The sequence below is a fragment of the Centropristis striata genome, chromosome 20, assembly GCF_030273125.1.
Source record: "Centropristis striata isolate RG_2023a ecotype Rhode Island chromosome 20, C.striata_1.0, whole genome shotgun sequence".
NCBI lineage: Eukaryota > Metazoa > Chordata > Actinopteri > Perciformes > Serranidae > Centropristis > Centropristis striata.
Window position 1 is genome coordinate 24971913 of NC_081536.1, and position 22268 is coordinate 24994180.

General features: G+C 38.1%; 1 protein-coding gene across 7 annotated transcripts in view; it reads left to right on the forward strand.

Moving 5' to 3' along the window:
- Positions 1 to 15443, forward strand: part of itsn1 (intersectin 1 (SH3 domain protein)) — a 55836-nt gene extending 40393 nt beyond the window's left edge. For all 7 annotated transcript variants that reach the window (XM_059323925.1, XM_059323926.1, XM_059323929.1 and 4 more), the window contains 14 exons: positions 701 to 807; positions 2494 to 2595; positions 2690 to 2771; positions 2869 to 2967; positions 3624 to 3707; positions 4272 to 4355; positions 4789 to 4920; positions 6253 to 6333; positions 7506 to 7627; positions 7785 to 7867; positions 7976 to 8059; positions 9054 to 9118; positions 9678 to 9786; positions 11223 to 15443. In XM_059323925.1, the coding sequence (XP_059179908.1) occupies positions 701 to 807; positions 2494 to 2595; positions 2690 to 2771; positions 2869 to 2967; positions 3624 to 3707; positions 4272 to 4355; positions 4789 to 4920; positions 6253 to 6333; positions 7506 to 7627; positions 7785 to 7867; positions 7976 to 8059; positions 9054 to 9118; positions 9678 to 9786; positions 11223 to 11371 (1383 nt within the window). In that variant the 3' untranslated portion in view covers positions 11372 to 15443. The remainder of the gene's footprint in view (positions 1 to 700; positions 808 to 2493; positions 2596 to 2689; positions 2772 to 2868; positions 2968 to 3623; positions 3708 to 4271; positions 4356 to 4788; positions 4921 to 6252; positions 6334 to 7505; positions 7628 to 7784; positions 7868 to 7975; positions 8060 to 9053; positions 9119 to 9677; positions 9787 to 11222) is intronic.
- Positions 15444 to 22268: the final 6825 nt, after the last annotated feature.

The following is a 22268-nucleotide window of genomic DNA, read 5'->3' on the forward strand; positions in this document are numbered from 1 at the left end:
TAACTTTACCTAATTAAAAGGTCTAACAGAATGAGACCTATGTTATATATTCTGTTGAGTTGTGTACTGACATTACTCCAAATGTTCCCAACAAGTTTTAAACCCGAGAAATCTGTAATTTTAATCATTTTCATAAAGCTAATTGTTTTAAAATAAAATACAACCTGTGAAAAATGTACATCTACTAATGCCTGGGTTTTATTATTGTTATTATTGCTATTGCTATTGCTATTATTATTATTATTATTATTATTATTATTATTAATGATGATAATAATAAATAATGGGACACTCAAAATAAGTCCATATTGCCGCAAAATAATGACTTCGTATTGCAAAATAATGAGAAACTTTCTCAAGTTAATGGCTTAAAATCTTAAAATAATGTTTTTTTTCAAAATAGTGAAACTTTCAAAACAGTGGCTTATTACCTCAAAGTAATGTAATTGTATCTAAAAATCAGAAATGTTCTAAATAATCAGTGTCTTTTGAGAGAGTCATTATTTTGGGATACTAAGTAATTATTTTTGTAAAGCTTTTTATTATTTTGAAACACTACGTCATTATTCCAAGATAAGACATTCGTTTGATAAAGTTCCTCTTTATTTCGATAACGTTTCTCATAATAACAACCTACGGGATCTTTATTGTTGGTGAAATTGATAGTATCTCTTCTGCATGTGTCTTTGTACGTCTTCAGATCTTTCACAAGCCTCTGTTGGAGTGCGAGCTGTTGACAGAGAAGGAGGTGGCCATGATCTTTGTCAACTGGAAGGAGCTCATCATGTGCAACATCAAACTGCTCAAGTAAAGAGAAATGCACCAAACACACATATACACACCTGTAATACACGCTCATGTACACAGACAAAGCATCACTGGCTTAAAAGTTTACAGAAAGATTTTAGTCAGGCGGCTTAGGACCAGATTTGAGAAGAATGGGGACACGCCGGACAAAAGCACCAAATAATTTCCACATGCTCTCTATCACCATAGGTTTAAATTTTGGGTCAGAGCCACTTCATCAAGTTTGCGGATCGGAAATGGCAGCCGTATAAAGTCTATAAGAACCAGTATATCTTTCAAGCCACTTAGAAGGTCAATCTTGGTGTCAAAATATACATTTGGTGGGTCAAGGAATAATTTAAAGCTATTTAGAATATCACTAGATGATTATTTGATCAAATAGATATGTTCATTTTCGCCATGTTTTTACATAATTTCAAGGTTCCTAAGCGGTCGGATGTATATTATTATAGGTCATATACTGTGCATGTATTCTGCAAAATGAATAACATGCATAAATTCGATTGAACTTTATTAGCTTCACTTGTATTATTTGTTACATTTACAACTATAAAGATCTTTGCAATTCCAGTGTGCCTTCTTGCATGAGCACCTTGCACCACAACCGCCTGCACCTTTACACACCTGACCAGTTCACTGCAGGTTTTTGACGCGATTAGTCGAATGCTTCACTCAGAAAGCCAGACCTGGCTTACAGGTTAGTGGAGTTCAAAGTGCTTCACAGATGACTGACAAGCCGAGAATAAGACAAAACATGCGCCGACTGTAAAAACAATAGAATACAATTTGCACACAAGACCCTAAAAATGTATGAAAAAAATGAAAAACTAATAACATAGATTTTAATGCAGTAGTACATTACATTACATTACATGTCATTTAGCAGACGCTTTTGTCCAAAGCGACTTACAGTAAGTGCATTCAACCTGATGGTACTAGACATAGACCATAGGAATCGAGTAAGTACATAACTTTAAGAGCTAACTGTCATTGCTAAAGGAGTGCTATATGTTAAAGAAGAAAATAAGAGAAAATAATAAGAGTTTTTTTTTTTTTTTTTTTAAATATCTGTTAGGTGACCATGACTTAACCGAGGTATTGTTGGAAGAGATAGGTCTTCAGCCTGCGGCGGAAGATGTACAGGCTGTCTGAAGTAGTATTAGTGATAGTGAAAAAAATACTAGATTAAATGACTAGATAAGATAGATTGAAAAATGAAAAAACAATCCAAAAAAAATCCAAACCTGTAATAATAATAATTCAATGAAATAAAAGCTAGAATGAAAGATAAAAAGAACAAAAAAAGAAAAAAAAAGTTACAAATAAAATAAATGAGAAGGAAAAATATACAATAATAATATAAATAATAATAAAATCATATACAATGAAAAAGTATAAATCTAAACCATTAAAGAATTTAAATAAAATAAAACTACATTAAAGTAACTGAAAAAATGACATAAAAAAAGAAAGAAAAATAAACCATGCAAGAGCCTGGTTGAATAGGTTTAAAGTTAAATTTTGTAGATTTCAACACTGATTTCAACGGCTGTTTCCAGATCCTCAGACACACGCAGCATACAGTTAAATATACGTAGAGTACCAGTTAATAAAGTAAAGTCATGGTCTTCCTGTTATGACACAGCAGACCAAACTCCTCATGAAGTCTTTTTTCTCCCCGTGCAGGGCTCTGAGAGTGAGGAAGAAGATGTCGGGCGATCGGATGCCGGTGAAGATGATCGGGGACATCCTGACCAACCAGCTGCCGCACATGCAGCCGTACATCAGGTTCTGTCTTCCATCTTTTAATCTCATCTTCATAATTCTGTCTGTAAACAGCCCACAAGCTTTAACGTTTTCTAATTCTGTGATCAATGTTCAGATTCTGTTCATGTCAGCTGAACGGAGCCACGCTGATTCAGCAAAAAACTGACGACAACCCTGAGATCAAAGACTTCCTGAAGGTCAACTATTTTAACAATCAGTAAATGTTGTAAAATTGAGTATGAAAAGTCCAGTTAAGTTACAAACTGATGATTTTATTCTGATTGTTTCTCACAGAGGTTAGCCATGGATCCCAGGTGTAAGGGCATGCCTCTGTCCAGCTTCCTGCTCAAACCCATGCAGAGAGTCACACGCTACCCGCTCATTATCAAGAACGTATGTGACACACACACACACACACACACATACACACACACACACACACACACACACACACACACACACACACACTTGAAATATTTATTCATGCCCACATAAGACAAAATGTACAAGGGTTCTTGCACAAGGGACATAAATACTGCCAGTGCAGTTGACAATAGGAGTCGGTGAGTTCTAAGGTGCCTGGGAGGCTGAATACAGTTACATATATGATGAGCTACAGGTCAGATAAAAAGTTTGGTTAGGGAGGCCTCTTCAAGGCTGTAATCAAAGGTACAGCCGACCTCCAGAATTCTACAATTCTACAATGTCATTTAGCAGACGCTTTTATCCAAAGCGACGTACAAATGAGAGTAATACAACACAAGCAAGGATGAAGTCAAGAAACATAGCAAGAGTAAGTGCCGTGGGTTAAGTTCGAGTCCATTAGGACACGAACTTAACCCAATGAATGAACACCTCTCTGTGTTTTCATTAACAACAACATCAGGGGTGTTAGCTGTACCATTAGAGATCAATGAGACATTATTACACAGCTGAACATGCTCGGCTTTACAGTAGAATGCTTATACAGCATGATCACAGCACACACACGCACGTGTGACAATGCTCACATTCACAAATATTTTCCTGTCTGGTGCTATTGATTTTAGATTTTAGAAAACACTCCAGAGTCACATCCGGACCACAGTCATCTGAAAGCTGCTCTGGAGAAAGCAGAGGAGCTGTGCTCACAGGTGAACACATACACACACACATACAAATATTAGGCAATATGTACAGTGTTACGTCATGACAATAAAGCCAATTGAATATTAAGCAATTGACTGACATTAAATGTACGCTATTTATATTTATTTTGCTATTTATTTTATTTCTCTTTACTATTTGTTTTCTCAGTTATCATGTCTAGAATTGGTTGACTTAACTCCAAATATAAAAAATATTAAATATCAATAAGGGTCAAATCCAAAATACAACAAGTGACCAATTAACTAAACTAAACTAAACTAAACTAAAAAAAATAAAATCCAATTCACGATTTTTCAAAAAAAGCAGGCAAACCTGAAAGAAGCTATCGATGATATAGAGATATCATCGATAGCTTTGATATACTTGATGGGACCAGTAGTCCTTATGGGGACCAAAACCTATTCCTAATGTGGAAAATCATCATCCTGAAGTCCTGGTTAATGTTTAGAATGTGGTTTGAGTTAAGGTTAGCCTAAGGGTTTGAGTTAGGCTCTCTACAATAAATGGAAGTCAGTACAATGTCCTAAATGTCCTCGTATGTGTTTCAGGTGAATGAGGGCGTCAGAGAGAAGGAGAACTCAGATCGTCTGGAGTGGATTCAGGCTCACGTCCAGTGTGAAGGCCTGTCTGAGGTAACTGATCTGCAAACACCTGTCTCTGGCTGTTATACAGCTCAGTGACAAACAAAAAAACAAACAAACAAACATGCAAACACCTGCAGAGTGAATAAATTCAACTTCAACAGATTATCATATGAGAAATCTAGAGTAGCTCATTTTATTTATATGAACTTTAATTTATGAATGGTAGACAGAGTAATTAAACCTGCTCTTATACATACCCTTAACTCCGAGTTTAATAGAAATACAGCAACATAATAACAAGAATTTACTCATTATTAAAACAACATTTAATCATTTTCATAATGTAACTGAATAAAAAAATGTTGGTCAGACAAAATAACCAATCTAAAGATATGACTTTGGACTTTTTTATTATTATGTTTGACCTTTTATAGACTGAACATTTTAAAACAACAACCACCTTTGCTTCTCTGTTCCTCAGCAACTGGTGTTTAACTCCGTCACCAACTGTCTGGGTCCCAGGAAGTTCCTGCACAGCGGGAAGCTGTTTAAAGCCAAGAGCAGCAAGGAGCTCTACGGCTTCCTGTTCAACGACTTCCTGCTGCTGACACAGGTGATCTACTGGTGCTCTACTGCTTTTATGTGACACATATAGCTACTGGTTACTTTAAAGTTTAACCCATAAGAACCCAGACCCGGTTATCCTCAAAGGAAAATTATGGGGGATATACCACAGACCAAGTGGACCACATAGAACACATTTATGATGTTTTTAAAAAAAATTCCTACCCCTAAATGTCAAAGATCTGTGATGTGACATATACGTTACATTGAGAGTTTATGGAATTTATGTTTATAATATTTCTTATTTTAAACTAAATAAACTAGACACCTTTTCTGCTTACAGAAACACAAATTTGCCTTTTTCTTTCCATCTCACAACATATATTAAAATTGTGACAGGATAGGATAGGATTTTTTTTGGTTTATATTTGGTTAAATGTATTTTAAATTGAACAGCAGAATATATTCATTTAAAATAATTTAAACAGCGAAATAATTGAGTGGCCTATTACCATTTTTACCATCAGGTTTTCCATGACGATTTTTAGGTTAAAAGCCTGATGTGACATCAACGTCACGATGTCAACGTCACAAACGTCACAGCAATATTTGTGTTTTATTTTAATTTGTTCAGGGAATATGGTCAGAACAAGTCAAATGCAATACATTAACAGATTAGAATTGTTAAATGGGTTTAAACTTAGCCTAGTAACAAAAAATACGCTTTTTGAAATTAGCTACTTTTTCACATTTCTGTTTCCAGCCACACACATATTTTGGAGAAGTCAGGTCTTGTCAAAGTCACATGACCACTACACCAGGGCGTTGAGTATACCTCACTTAGGGATTTAATGAGTTAAGGTGAAGCATAAAGCTGAATATGGGAGATTAAAGAAGTTTTAAAGTGTTTTTTACACGGGTGTCACCATGGGTTCTTATGGGTTAAGATGATTAAGACATGAAATACAACACACTGTAAAAAATTAAACCAGACTTTTTGGTCCCTTGTCATGTTTCAGATTTGTGAACAAATAACAAATACATTTAAAGTACCTTACTGTTTATGATATTAAGTTGTTAGCACCTGAAGCAGCTACAAGAGCATCATATTAAACAATCTAATAATGTCAAATATAATAACATAATCACTGATTGGAGTAATTTTCTGCAAAAAAAAAAAGCACTTTTAGTTTGATTTTTTTCCAGCACAACTTCTGAACTCCCACTCAAGTGAAATCTTGACTGCAGAACTTTTACTCAGGATTCAGTAGCTTGAGATTGTTGTAGTTTTACTTCAGAATACTTCTTTCACCACTAGCTGGCTCCCAACATCACAGAAATATATTTCCTGCTACTCAATACGTCTTTGTGCGTCTCACAGGTGACTAAACCTCTGGGCTCGTCAGGCTCGGACAAAGTCTTCTCCTCGAAAACACACCTGCAGTACCGCATGTACAAGACGGTGAGACGACACACACTCACACACACACTCACACACTCACACACTCATACACTCTGCTGCAGAGGACAGGCACATCAACAGCATCTTAACTTCCAGAGTAAACTTTTTCGGTCTAATATGTATTTGATATTCACGAGATGAGAGAAAGAGTGTTATTGGACCATATAAACTTGTTTTTTTTCTCATCCTTTATTTTTTACTGAACATATTTAAGCATAATGCCGTTTGACAGTAAATGCTCTTTCATCCGTCATAATTGTATTACTTTTATAGGCTTGATTTTATGTGATGACTCTTTTCTAATCATCTTTTTACTGCTATTGTCTATATTTCTACCTTTTTATTTGCATTTTTTGTTTGTGTATCTTTGTCTTATTGTCTTAATTTTACCATAATTCTGTTGTGCTCTTGTTCGGTTTAGCCTTTAGTCTTTTGCTCTTTTTTGGCTAGCAGTTGCAAAGTGTAAATGCTTTTTAAACCTGCAGATATTGTAACTTGATGAAGGTTTGTATTGAAAGCAAGGTTATGATAGTTTTGGATTTTTCATTAGTGTTAGTTTTAATTTCATTGTGATTTTTTATTTTCAGATTCAGTTAGTTTTAATTGTTTTTTAGAGTGAGTTTGCCAGTTTTAATTCGTTTTAATTTTTTTTGAAAATGCTTATTTTTAGTTTGGTTTTTATTAGTTTTAGTGTTAGTTTTAGTTTTTTTGTAATGGGGTATTTGTTGGGTGCAAGATTTAAAAAAAGTCACAATAAATGTTGCCTTTATTTCCTTTGTCTTATTCATCTCAGCCCCAATAAGTTTATTAAGTCATAAAACCAGATTGATGAAATAGATTTCATATCAACCAAAAAAGTTTATGTATGAAAAAAGTTGACAAAGATGAAAACGAAGGACATATTCACTATAATTTTAGTTAGTTTTGTAACCACATAATACCGTTTCAGTTAGTTATCGTTTTTTTAAAAACTCTTGTTTTTATTTTTATTTCAGTTAATGAAAATGTTTTTTCAATTCTAGTGTATTTTATTTTGTTAGTTTTCGTTAACTATAATAACCTTGATTGAAAGTGAAGTAGAATGTATTTTACTGACCTGCAATAAATGTATCTACACCTTCTACATGGCATACTTTAACTCCTAATAACAGAGTTTTTCTTGTGTCTTTCAGCCGATCTTCCTGAATGAAGTGTTAGTGAAGTTGCCAACAGACCCGTCAGGAGACGAACCTCTGTTCCACATCTCTCACATAGACAGAGTTTACACACTCAGAGCTGAGAGCATCAATGAGAGGTAACAGGAACACATGAAGTATATGATCCACATTTCTTTAGTGAAAAATATAAATATTTTTAGTGCTGCTTGATGTACTGTCTCTGGGCTCAACATATCTGGAATTACTCTAAAAATCATGTGTGTTTTGTTTGTTTGTGTGTTTGTGCTTCTGCAGGACGGCGTGGGTTCAGAAAATTAAAGCAGCTTCAGAACTCTTCATTGAGACGGAGAAGAAGAAGAGAGAGAAGGCGTATCTAGGTATCCCTCCTTTTCTTTCATGCATCCTGAAGGTTTTGTTGAAGGGCAAAAGAAAGAACATTTAAATAGATTTCATAATACTAAATAATAAGTAATTCTCTTTCTCAGTTCGCTCTCAGAGGGCGACAGGAATTGGGCGACTGATGGTCAACATTGTGGAGGGAATCGAGCTCAAACCCTGTCGCTCCCATGGTACGTACACTCTCCTTTTAAAAAGGTTTAAAAAGGTTTAACTGTTTGTAATTATGTACAGTCACTCTCTTTACATGGTTTTACAGGCGCATCTCAATACATTATAAAATCATAGAAACGTGTATTTATGTCAGTAATTCAATTAAAAAAGTGGAAATAACACATTATTAATAACACATTTCTTCTAATTATAATGATTATGGCTTACATTTAATGAAGACCTAAAATTTAATGTCTCAAAAATGTATAATGTTACAAAAGACCAATTTTAAAGTCTCTGTCCATCTATATGACTCAATACTTGGTTGGGACTATTTGACTTGAACTACTGGAAATGGACTTTTCCATCATATTCTAATGTATTGAGATGCACGTTTAGATGATTTCTTATTAGTGCTGTAAGCTTCTCTTTGCAAACACATATTCTGTTGAGAAAATAGAAGTGTAGTCGTAAAATAAAAAGCTGCAAATCCACATTCTGCTACTGTAAATTTGGTTAAAAATATTATATATGTTATATGTGATTATAATAATCCAACATGACCAGACTGTGGCTGTGGGCGGCTGTGGCTCAGTTGGGAGAGTTGGTTGGCCCCCAACCGAAGGGTTGGTGGTTCGATCCCTGACAATCGCAGCGTACATGTCGAAGTATCCTTGAGCAAGATACTGAACCCCAAATTGCTCCCGATGCTGTGTTCATCGGTGTGTGAATGAATTCCCAATGGTGGCAGGTGGGACTGTTTAGGGTAACCTCTGCCACCAGTATGAATGTGTGTGTGAAAGGGTGAATGCAAAGCGACTAGAAAAGCGCTATATAAGTGCAGGTCCATTTACCATTTACATGACCAACTAAGAGCTCTTATTGAGTTGAAGCTCTCTTTAAATGTATCTTGTGTCTGAAGTAGTAACTGTTTGTGGTCTACAGGTGAAAGAAAAAGAGATTTTACAATTGAAATTAAATAAATAATAAAAATGCCTGTTTGTGTGTTTTCAGGAAAAAGTAACCCATACTGTGAGGTAACCATGGGTTCACAGTGCCATATCACAAAAACATTACAGGTATGACTGTTTACAACATATTTATGTTTTTTATCTTGTATTATTATATTGCTGATGCAAGAATAAGAGACATTTGCAAGAGTTTATTATTGTTTCTCCGCCATCACTTACTCAGTGATCCTCTTTTAGAGACTAATAAGAGGAAAACTGTGTGAAAGTTCAACATGAATGGCTTTCTCTTTTTGTAGTTTTGTTTTTTAAGTTTTGAGAAAAAAAAAGATGTTTCATACAAAGTCTTGAGTTAGATAAACATTTTATGCATATAAAGTCGTAGAGAGTAACATGTTTGATATTTAAAAATGTACTTACAAGTGCAATAGGTCTAATGTCAAAATTAAAACTGTAGAAAATATACTGATTGACAATCAAATTCAACTTTGAATGGATTGAAACATTGTTTTTAGTCTTTAATCAAGTTTAGTTTTTGTCCAAGTGTATAAAATGTTTTATTATTAACTAAGAATAAATATCCACATCATAGGCTGACTCTCACAAAAAGAGATGTGTGTGTTATAACTTGTAAATGACTTCAGTGTGTGTACCTTCTTGCTCTCTGTAGGACACGTTGAATCCGAAGTGGAACTCCAATTGTCAGTTTTTTATAAAGGACCTGGAACAGGACGTCCTCTGTGTCACTGTGTTTGAACGAGATCAGTTCTCACCTGACGGTCAGTAAAACTCTGGTTTTAAACAGATGTACTCCAGCCGAGATAAAAAGCTTCATCATCAATTATTGTAATTAGGGACCGAGCACTGAAGGTGCGAGGACCCTATTGTAATTGGTCCGTCTATTATTATTATTTCGACAAATTAATCGCCTTTTTGACGCCTTTATCATATTCAAAAACTCACCAAACGCACCAAAATTCAATCGTGTCGAAAATTTACGTATTTTATTGGTTTCAGAAATGGGTGTGGCAAAATGACCTACTAGCGCCCCCTAGAATGCAGCCCCTCACACAGGTCTGTCATAGAGACACGAAATTTGGTACATACGTGTATCATGGGAAGACGCACCAAAAAGTCTCAAGAAGCCATACCCTAAAATGTACAGGAAGTCGGCCATCTTGGATTGAATATGAAGTTTTCGCCATTTCCACGTCGCATTCTGATCTGGCCCAAATTTCTCATGCTTCATCAGAGTCCAGACCTTAACACTTCTAAATCAATATATTTCATAAAGCCCCTTATGCTATATCCACGCCCCCTGTCATTAAATGAACACAATTCATATTTTAACGAACTCCTCCTACAGAGTTAACCTGATTGACTTCAAAGTTGGACAGTACCATCACAAGGCCTTTGGGATCAAAAGTTATCAAAAGCTTTACTGATTGTCACACTATGTTGGCGTGGCATGGCGGCAAATTATACCATCTCGCCACAACACACGAGATTGTATAACTCGACCATACATTGTCCTATCTGTCCCAAATTTCTCATATGTGATGAGGGTGCAGCCCTGAACGAACCCACATGTCAATATAGACACACAGTCATAGCGCCCCCCGCTGGCAACAGGAAGTACCATGTTTTACACCTAGCCCCAGCAATAGGTTGGATGCAGAGCCACGAAATTTGGTACACATATGAATCATGTGGAGACGCACCAAAAAGTCTCAAGAACCCATACCCTAAAACATACAGGAAGTCGGCCATTTTGATTTGAAAATGCCATTTCCTGCTGTTTTGGGCCATTTCCACGTCGCATACTTTAACGAACTCCTCCTACAGATTTCACCCCATTGACTTCAAACTTGGTCAGTAGCATCACAAGACCTTTGCGATCAAAAGTTATTGAAAGCTTTACCGATGGTCACACTATGTGGGCGTGGCATGCCGGCAAAATATGGCGTCTCGCCATCTAACACCAGACTGGATAACTTGACAATATATTGTCCAATCCGTCCCAAATTTCACACACGTGATTAGGGTCATCACGTGACGCCATGTCGCCACAGCACGCCATTTGGGACGCATAGGGACTGAGCCCACATCGCCGCGCCCGACGTGCCCTACCCCGACGGCTCCACTCTGCTCGGTCCCGTTCAGTCCTGCTTGCAGGCCTAGTTTTACATTTTCATCTCACACTTTCTCCCTGCAGACTTCCTGGGCAGGACAGAAATCCGGTTGGCTGAGATAAAGAAGGACCAGGGCTCTAAAGGACCAATCACGAAGCGGTTGCTGCTCCACGAGGTCCCGACGGGAGAGATCGTTGTCAGGCTGGACCTCCAGCTGTTTGAAGAACCGTGAAACAAAAAATACCTGAACAGGATCATACTGGACTGGACCGGATCGGAGAGAGATCTGATGATCTGGACCAGACGGTAGGGCCAGATTGGACTGGACTGGAGGACTGGATACAGCACATTCAGCAGGGGGGAAATTAAACGAAAAAAAGGACTGGGTTCACTGTATGTCAGTTGTTTTTTTAATAATTTGATTAATTTGGAAACCTGCACCACTATCACACATTATAAACTGGTTCCTGCACTGTTACACCATGTTGTAGCTCTGTTTTGTGTCAAAACTGAGTTGTAGCCCTTGATTATTTTACTTTAATTTGTTCTCAATTTGATGCATTTTCCTTAAAAAAAATACAATTTCATCAAATAATCACAAACTGACTGACATACAGACAGTCTGGGATGGTTAACGGCTGGAAGAATGTCTCGTCTGCAGATTTGTTCTGTAAATGGAGAATAAGAAGCCCTTATAATGGGCTGTACTATTGTCGAACCACCATGGAATGAGAATCCAAGTTATTGTGTTATTATTCCAGTCCAGTCTACATCTGTTCTCCTTCAGTCTGGTCCAGCTCAGTACTTAGTGGTCTGGTTTCAGTTTGAATCCAGTCCTCTTGGAGATCAGACAATCCCAGCCCTCCTTCTTAGTCCCAACAAACCCAAACCCCCAGTGTGTGTGTGTGTGTGTGTGTGTGTGTGTGTGTGTGTGTGTGTGAGAGAGAGAGAGAGAGAGAGAGAGAGAGAGCGAGAGCGACTGTACAAGTGTTAAGGTGGACAGGCTAATTAAAGGTTTTAATCTTGTTTTTTTGTTTTTTTACGTCAGGTCTTACATCTCTCTCAGAGTCTTCAGCTGTAAAGGTACTGCATGTAAAGGGACATTCTAATTTGGGGTCTGTTTTGACCTTCACTGGACACTTGCCATGTTATCTCAGAAAAAGCTAAATATGTACAGGTTTAATGAGAAATACTAATGATGCTAATAAGCTGAAAATATAGACAGATTTTCACCCGGTGTATGACAAGTGTCCAGTGTAAAATAAATATCAAGATGTCCCTTTATAATGATGCTGATAATGCTATTACAGGGAACAGGTGTGACAGATAATTTACTGTAAAGAAGAATGTCTTAATTTTTTTTATTTCTGTGATGTTGGGCGCACACGGGGGTCGTAGTTTTAGGTGATTCATGTCACACATCTCTAACCTCTGTTACTGTAAGCTACTGCTGTTGCTGCTGTGTGGAGCTGTCACAGTGGGCGTCACTATGCAGGGGAGGAAAAAACCCTGAAAGAATCAGAGGGGCCCCAAAGCTGGATAGAGGGCCCCTCGACACATGCTACAGCAGATACACATGCACATGCAGATTTTATAGGAGCAGCCTTTTAGACCATTTCAAAACTCTTAACCCTGAGGAAGCTCAGTGTAAAAAAAGAATAAAGTTACTGTGCGTCGGCACTCCCAGCACTTTTAAAACGCACACTGTCGCTGATATTAGAGCGGACTCGACTAAAAAAGCGGCCATTTTGAATAGTCATAACATTTAACTGGGTCTGGAATATCTTTTTTAAATTGTTTATGGGTACTGTAATTTAGAGCAATTCTTTCTGAAACAGGAGTTAATAGTGCATTTGCTTTCAGTGGCGGATTAATCCACATTCGGTGCTCTAGTGAGCATTTGGTGCAGCAGGATGGTGTATGTGGGATTGAGTCACAATAAAAGACATGTATGTTTAAGGACATGGAGGAAAATGTCACACAGTGCAACAGGGGGGCTCGTTAATGTGTTTTTAATGGTATTTTGGAGCTCTCTGGCACAGAGGAAGAAAACCGAACAAAATGTCAGCCATTAAAGTTAAAGTTTTTGCTTCATCACATAAATCTTTCCTCCCCATAAGTTGTTTTGTCATTATCTTATTATGACCCGTATTTATGTTTATTGTCAGGCAGCGAGCTCTAGTGGCTGTAGTGATTATGGCGGGAGTAGAGGAGGTGTTGATGTTGTATAAAGAGCGACAAAGTCCGCGGGGGACAAACGGCAAGGTGAATAAATGGGTCAACAAATACAGGATATGTGTCAGATAATCGCTTTTTATTTCCCATTTTTACATTTTTATATCCCGAAAGCAAAAGTAAATATTAAGTTATTTTAACTGATGTATGTTACTTAAGTAACTTAAGTAGTAGTAGCCCATCTATTTGAACATAAACAAATCTTTTCCTAAAAATATCCAAGTAGGTTTGGTGCCAAAACGTAACCAAATAACAACCTCATAACGTAAACCCCACCTCATTCTAACTACTTAATGTACTGTAGTGTGGTTTGATTTAATAAAAAATGGTTAATCCATTTACATTTATCCTGTTTTTAATGTTAAAACTTGACCTGAAATCAAACAAAGTAGAAGTACAAAGTTACTTAAAATGGAAATACAAGTACCTCAAAATTGTATTTAAGTACTTGAGCAAATGTACTCAGTATGTATGAGTATGAGGACGTGATCTGCTGCCACCAGTAACTTAGGAAATGCTCCTGTGGGTCGTATAGACAGTAGAAACACTCGACTTTTGTGGTCATATGGGTTTAAAGACATGTTCAATTATCTACCAATTTTGACAATAAAAGCTATAATGGCTGCTTAAAATTGGCAGGGGGAACAAATGGCTAGCTAGTTGGCTACAGCCTTTATTGTTTTCAGTTTCTGTGGTTATTTGTTTGGAAAGCTGGAGTATTTAACGTGCTTTTATTGTTCTCCTAGCTGCTGAGTACTTCCAGTGCCTTCACATGAGGCTGTGTTGGTGAGAATGTGCCAAATGAAAAGGCTGCACAAGTTGCGATGAACACTGACGTCTTTTTTTAATAGTGGAGGGGAATAAATTGTATGGAAGATGATTTCCACCAGTAAAATAAAAATATCTGTGATGAAAAATATAATCCTGCGAGTCATTATAACACTTGTGAACTGTAAAAATAAAGACTTATTGCTTGGTAGGGCAAAGCATTAAGAACATTTCTCAAAATAAATCTCAGAATAAAGACTTTTTTAGTATTTTAAGATTTTGTCATTATTTTGAGCAAGTTTCACATTAAAATGACTTACAGGATCTTATTTTTCATTACCAGTTACACGTTTTCATTTTCTTTTTTCATACAATTGTTATTTTCTTGTTGTTTGACTTAAAAAACAACTATGGATTGTTTTTTAATAACATATTTTACCACCAAAATAATGGCTTAATATCTTAAAATAATGACAAACTTGCTGAAAAAGATACCAAGACATTATTCATCATTGTGTTGAGCAAGTTTCTCATTATAATGACTCGTTTTTAAATTTTTATCTCATTGGTGGAAATTGGCTTCTACAGAATTGCCACCTTTTATTTTCTTGTTCTTTGACATAAAAAACAACTATTCACTGTTTTTTAAAGGGCAACAAGGTGTTATAAGCTAATTTAACCACCTAACTTTGAAGCATATCATTCACTTAATTTCCTTTGTTGCTAAAAACACAAACTCAGGAGTTCATTTGCAGGCAGCGTTAATCTTTCCCACCACGAGTATTCAAAATGGCCGCTGCATTAGATACCGCTGCCGGTTCGTTTGTTCGGCTGAATTGTAGATATGTTAGTTAGCTAGCTACTTGACCAGTTAGTACATTTAGTAAGTGATTCTGATTCAATGCCACGTTACTGAATTACCACTGAGACAACCAATAGTTACCTTCGTGACCAGCCACTGTCCAATCAGAAGTCAGCGAGGCTCAGCCAGTCAGTAGCTCGACTGTGGACTAATGTTTGTTTCCTCAGACTGAAGAAGAAGAAGATGATGATGATGAGTGATGATGAATTTGTCTCACACCCCTCTCCCCCTCCTCCGCTCCACACTGTACTGAAACTAATCCAGTTTGAACCCGTTCTTACTGTCTACCTTCCAGGTTGTGTATAATACTACTGCTATCTGAGAGTTAATATATGAGTGCTATGGGGGGCGAAAGAGACGGCCTGCTGTTAATTATCACTGTAGAAGATGATGTAAGTTGTTGTCTTTCAATGTTCAGAATAAACTTCAGTTGGACCAAGACTGCAGCTGTCTGAGTTTTGTGTATTTCTTTGAGCAAATCTGGTCAAATTTGGTTTTAGACAGCATAGTCACACACAAAAACAGGTCACATCTGTGGTGCTATACATTACAGGAATAAGAGAGAAAACTAGACTTATGTCTCCAAAAGATGATTATGTTGTATTTTGTCTTAATTTTTTGGACATAAAAACTGGACTGGACTATAAAACTATTGGGTCAAACAGAAAAACAACACTTTTTAAACACTTTTTTATTATTAGGGCCTCGAGGCAATTGCACCTAGCACTGGTCCCATACAGCAATAGCTGTAGGGACCAGTGCTCGGGGCGAATCACTACTGTTATACTGTGGATTTTTTCTTCTTCCTCTTCCGGACGCAATTTTGTCCCGCTACTAGTCCTACAACTTGAAGAATTGCAGGACAAATTATATATATAAACGTGCGGTTTGATCGGGATCGGTGTGCTATTACTTTTCTCTACTTCGCGAAAAACTGCCCAAAATTTTGCATTGAAATGAATGGGACGGCCGACAAAAAATGTGCGAAAAAGAACAATAATTGGAGATTTGGCGGTTCTTTGGCGGCAAAATATGGCGTCTCGCCATAAAACAACAGATCTTTATAACTTTTACAGACTTTGTCCCATCTGCTCCAAACTTCATCCAGGCCTTAACACTTCTAAATAACCTATGCTATATCCACGCCCCCTTTCATTAAATGACCACATTTCATATTTTAATGAACTCCTCCTACAGATTTAACCTGATTGACTTCAAAGTTGGTCAGTACCATCAAAAGGCCTTTGGGGTCAAAAGTTATTCAAATCTTTACCGACAGTCACACTATGGCGCCAAAATATTAGCCTGGGTATACCCAGACTGCCTTGCGCGCTCGAATTTGATTTCGAACCTCCAGGCAGTCTGGAAACGAGGCGATTATCTTAGCCCTGTTTTAGGGATCCAATCACAGAGCGGGGAGGGACGGTGAGACGATGACGCGTACTACTCGGCACTTGGAAGCTTTCCGGATCCAACATGGCTGCTGCGGACGCGAAACTCTCTTTAGCTGTAGATGGTGTTTTAAATAGTTTAGAGCGAAAGTTGAAAGGCGAAAGGTCTCTCGGCAGCTCCGCTGTCCCCCGGCTCGTAGCGAGATCACCGGTAGCGGGGCTATTAGCGCCGCACGGGCGGTTTCTGCGGCTCGTTGCGCCGAGCCGGTGAGACCGCCGGTCACCGCCGGTGATCTCGCTCCGAATCGGGGGACAGCGGAGCCCCCAGAGACCCGCAGCAGCTTGTTTATTGCCCATAAAATCAGTGGATGTGTGTGGCTGAATGACATGAGGGGGAATAAAGCGTGAAAATAAATAATCTTGCAGAAAGCGAGAACTGGAGAAGCAAAGCAGCAGCAACACTCTCTCACAGACACACACACAACAAACATCCATCTCTGTTGCTCTACTACGTCATCTGGTATAACTGATCTGATTGGCTAAGAGCTACCTACAGACGCTTTGATAGACATTCTAAGCGTCCAATAAACGGCTCCGGAGGATCGTAAACCACACCTCCTCTACGGAGAAATGCATTGAAGGTGTCCAGACCTAATCTCCAATGAGATTTGGTCTGGTGTTAGCCAGGCTACCAAAATATGGCATCTCGCCATAAAACACAAGATCGTTATAACTTCTCCATTCTTTGTCCGATCTGCTCCAAACTTCTCATGCTTCATCAGAGTCCAGCCCTTAACACTTCTAAATCATAATATTTCATACAGCCCCGCCCCTTATGCTATATCCACGCCCCCTTTCATTAAATGACCACATTTCATATTTTAATGAACTCCTCCTACAGATTTAACCTGATTGACTTTAAAGTTGGTCAGTACCATCACAAGGCCTTTGGGATCAAAAGTTATTCAAATCTTTACTGACAGTCACATTATGTGGGCGTGGCATGGCGCCAAAATATGGCGTCTCGCCATAAAACACGAGATCGTTATAACTTCTCCATTCTTTGTCCGATCTGCTCCAAACTTCTCATGCTTCATCAGAGTCCAGCCCTTAACACTTCTAAATCATAATATTTCGTACAGCCCCGCCCCTTATGCTATATCCACGCCCCCTTTCATTAAATGACCACATTTCATATTTTAATGAACTCCTCCTACAGATTTAACCTGATTGACTTTAAAGTTGGTCAGTACCATCACAAGGCCTTTGGGATCAAAAGTTATTCAAATCTTTACCGACAGTCACACTATGTGGGCGTGGCATGGCGCCAAAATATGGCGTCTTGCCATAAAACACGAGATCGTTATAACTTCTCCATTCTTTGTCCGATCTACTCCAAACTTCTCATGCTTCACCAGAGTCCAGCCCTTAACACTTCTAAATCATAATATTTCATAAAGCCCCGCCCCTTATGCTATATCCACGCCCCCTTTCATTAAATGACCACAATTCATATTTTAATGAACTCCTCCTACAGATTTAAACTGATTGACTGGCAACAGGTCAACAGGTCAACAGGTCAACGTGGTCATAAAATGACCACGTTGCATACTTTACCAAACTCTGCCTACAAATTTAATCCCATTGACTTCTAAGTTGGTCAATACCATTACAAGCCCTTTGGGAACATAACTTATCAACACCTTTACTGACCTTCGAATATGTGGGCGTGGCATGCCGGCAAAATATGGCATCTCGCCATAATACATCAGACTCTGTAACTTGACCATATCCTTGTCCTATCTGTCCCAAATTTCCCACACCTGATGAGGGTCCAGCCCTGACCACACCCACATGTCATTATTGACACACAATCATAGCGCCACGCCCGACGTGGCCTCCTCTGACGGCTCCACTCTGCTCGGTCCCATTCAGTCCTGCTTGTTAGGGACCGAGCACTAACGGTGCGAGGACCCTATTGAAATTGGTCCGTTTATTAGGGACCGAGCACTAACGGTGCAAGGACCCTATTGTAATTGGTCCGTCTATTATTAGGGACCGAGCACTAACGGTGCGAGGACCCTATTGTAATTGAAGGGATTATTATTATTATTCATCTCCCAAATGAATCGCCTTTTTGGGGCCTTTATCATATTCAAAAACTCCTGATATTTGGAATGTACATAAATCTCTTGTGAAATTTACGTATTCTAGTGTTCCTGGGAATGGGCGTGGTACAATGGCTCACCAGAGCCCCCTACAAACTTTTCTACCGTGAAGGCATTACTCCTACCCATTAAACCCTATCCACTTCTAACTTGGTCAGTGTCATCATGAGGCCTTTGGGATGAAACATACTCAAAATCTTTACTGACCGTCACACTATATGGGCGTGGCATGGCGGCAAAATATGAAAACACGAGACTGTATAACTTGACTATACATTGTCCAATCTGTCCCTAATTTCTCACACGTGATGAGGGTCCACCTCTGAACAGGAAGTAACAACTTTTATGCCTAGCCCCAGCAGCAGGTTTCTTGTACAGACACGAAATTTGGTACACACGTGCTTCATGTGGAGACGCACCAAAAAGCCTCTTGGACCCATACCTCAAACCAAACCGGAAGTCCGCCATCTTGGTTTGAAAATCGCAGCATTCATTGTTTTTGGCCATTTCCATGTCGCATACTTTAACGAACTCCTCCTACAGATTTCACCCGATTTACTTCAAACTTGGTCAGTAGCATCACAAGGCCTCTGGGATCAAATGTTGTATAAATCTTTACCGACGGTCACACTATGTGGGCGTGGCATGGCCGCAAAATATGGCGTCTCGCCATCTAACACCAGACTGGATAACTTGGCCATACATTGTCCAATCTGTCCCTAATTTCTTACACGTGATGAGGGTCCACCCCTGAACACACCCACATGTCAATATTGACAAACAGTCATAGCGCCCCCCGCTGGCTACAGGAAGTAACATGTTTTACACCTAGCCCAAGCAGCAGGTTGCACGTAGAGACACGAAATTTGCTACACATATTAACCATGTGGCGACGCACCAAAAAGCCTCTTGGACCCATACCTGAAACCCAACAGGAAGTCGGCCATCTGTAATCAAATACAGCGTTTTTCGGCTTTTCCACGTTGCATACTTTAACGAACTCCTCCTACAGATTGCACCCGATTTACTTCAAACTTGGTCAGTACCATCACAAGGCCTTTGGGATCAAAAGTTATCCAAATCTTTACCGACAGTCACACTATGTGGGCGTGGCAGGGCGCCAAAATATGGCGTCTCGCCATCTAACACCAGACTGGATAACTTGACCATACATTGTCCAATCTGTCCCAAATTTCACACACGTGATGAGGGGCCAGTCTTGAACACACCCATATGTCAATATTGACAAACAGTCATAGCGCCCCCCGCTGGCTATAGGAAGTAACATGTTTTACACCTAGCCCAGGCAGCAGGTTACACGTAGAGACACGAAATTTGCTACACATATTAACCATGTGGAGACGCACCAAAAAGCCTCTTGGACCCATACCTCAAACCCAACAGGAAGTCGGCCATCTTTAATCAAATACAACGTTTTTCGGCTTTTCCACGTTGCATACTTTAACGAACTCCTCCTACAGATTGCACCCGATTTACTTCAAACTTGGGTAGTACCATCACAAGGCCTTTGGGATCAAAAGTCATCCAAATCTTTACCGACGGTCACACTATGTGGGCGTGGCATGGCGGCAAAATATGGCATCTCGCCATAAAACACAAGATCGTTATAACTTTTCAATACTTTGTCCAATCTGGTCCAAAATTCTCATGCTTCATCAGAGTCCAGCCCTTAACACTTCTAAATAACAATATTTCATAAATCATATCCACGCCCCCTTTCATAAAATGATCACTATGATTCATATTTTAACAAAATTATTTAAATAAGACACAAAATTACGAACAAAATACACAAAATTACTTAAAAAAAAGACACAAAATGACAAAAGAGACAAAATTTTAAAAAGACACAAAATTACCAAAAAAAGACAAAAAAGCTCACATCGCTGCAACTAGAGGAAACACATGCAAATACACAAAACACAAGCAGACACTTAACAGTGATGCACACGTCTGAACTGTTAAATATGGCTCCAAATGTATTGCTTTCACATTATTACTAGTATTTTATACTATAATATAACAGTATATAGGATTGTGAAAGGGGCCATTGTACATAATGAGTACTTTTATTTTTCTACTTTCAGCGAAGTGAGATTTTAATTGCAGACTTTCACTTGTAACAGAATGTTTTTACATTAAATCACGGCTACTTTCAGTGTAGTAAAAGGTCTGAATACTGTTTCTGCTCATGTATTAACAGAATACTTTCACTGGAATCAAAGAAAACCTCACATAATGTTTTTAAAACATTCAGGATCAATGAGAGAAACGTCTCTGTGTTGATACTCTGCTGCCCTCTAGTCCAACAAGGTTGTTAGTACATGCAGTACAGTGAATATTATTATTACCAGGAGAGTTAAAACCTCTGTGGGCTCATAATTAGACTACTGTGATTATTTCAGTATCTTGATTTATGCTACTTGAGAATTAGATTTTTTTATATACTTTTATACTTTTTACTGGCCTACCTCAAACTTCTATCAACAGTGAAGGAAATAACAAAAACTAGAAGTGAAAGAACATTTTTGTTAACTGAAATAAAAATAAAAACGCGTTTTTAAAAACGATAACTAACTGAAACTGTATTTTGTGGTTCCAAAACTATCTAAACTAACTAAAATTATAGTGAAAATGTCCTTCGTTTTCGTCTTTGTCAACTTTTTTCATCCGTAAACCTTTTTGGTTGATATGAAATCTCTTTCATCTATCTGGTTTTAAGACTTAATAAACTTATTTGGGCTGAGATGGATCAGACAAAGGAAATAAAGTAAACATTTATTGTGACATTATTGAATCTGGCACCCAACAAATACCCCATTACAAAACAACTACAACTAATGAAAACTAAACTATAACTAATAAAAACTAAACTACAACTAATAAAAACTAAACTAAATCTGTCTGTTTTCTGTTTCTTTTGCAGTAATGTCTTCTTCCTGGTAGAGTGGCCTTTCAGTCCATGTCTCAGGACTCGTTTCACTGGATAATGACACACTTTTACCAGCTTCAGCCAGCATCTTCACAAGGTCTTTTGCTTTTGTTCTTGGGTTGATATGCACATTTTGGACCAAAGCACGTTCATCTCTGGGACACAGAGCCCGTCTCCTTCCTGAGCGCTATGATGGCTGGACATTCCCATGGTGTTTATACTTGGGTATAATTATTAGAACAGATGAATGTGGAACCTTCAGCCATCTGGAAATATCACCCAAGGATGAACCAGACTTGTGCAAGTCCACAATTCTCTTCCTGATATCTTGGCTGATTTCTTTTGACTTTCCCATGTTGTTACACAAAGAAGCAGTGTGTTTCAGGTGTGCCTTAAAATAAATCCACAGGTGTGTCTCTAATTAACTCAAATGTTGTCAATAAACCTATCAGAAGCTTCCAAGACATGACATCATCATCTGGGCTTTCCCAAATGGTTTCAAGGCATAATAATGTTAGTGTATGTAAACTTCTGACTTTGAAGAAATAAATAAAAAAAATGTCTAAAAAAATCCTTCTCTCATTATTCTGGCATTTAGCAAATAGAAATAATTTTGGTAATCCTAACGGACCTAAAACAGGAAAAGTGATTCTCTGATTTCATGTCAGACAGTGAGAAAAAAAGCATATGTGTCTTTTTATATACTGTATGTAAACTTCTTGTTTCAACTGTATATATATATATATATATAT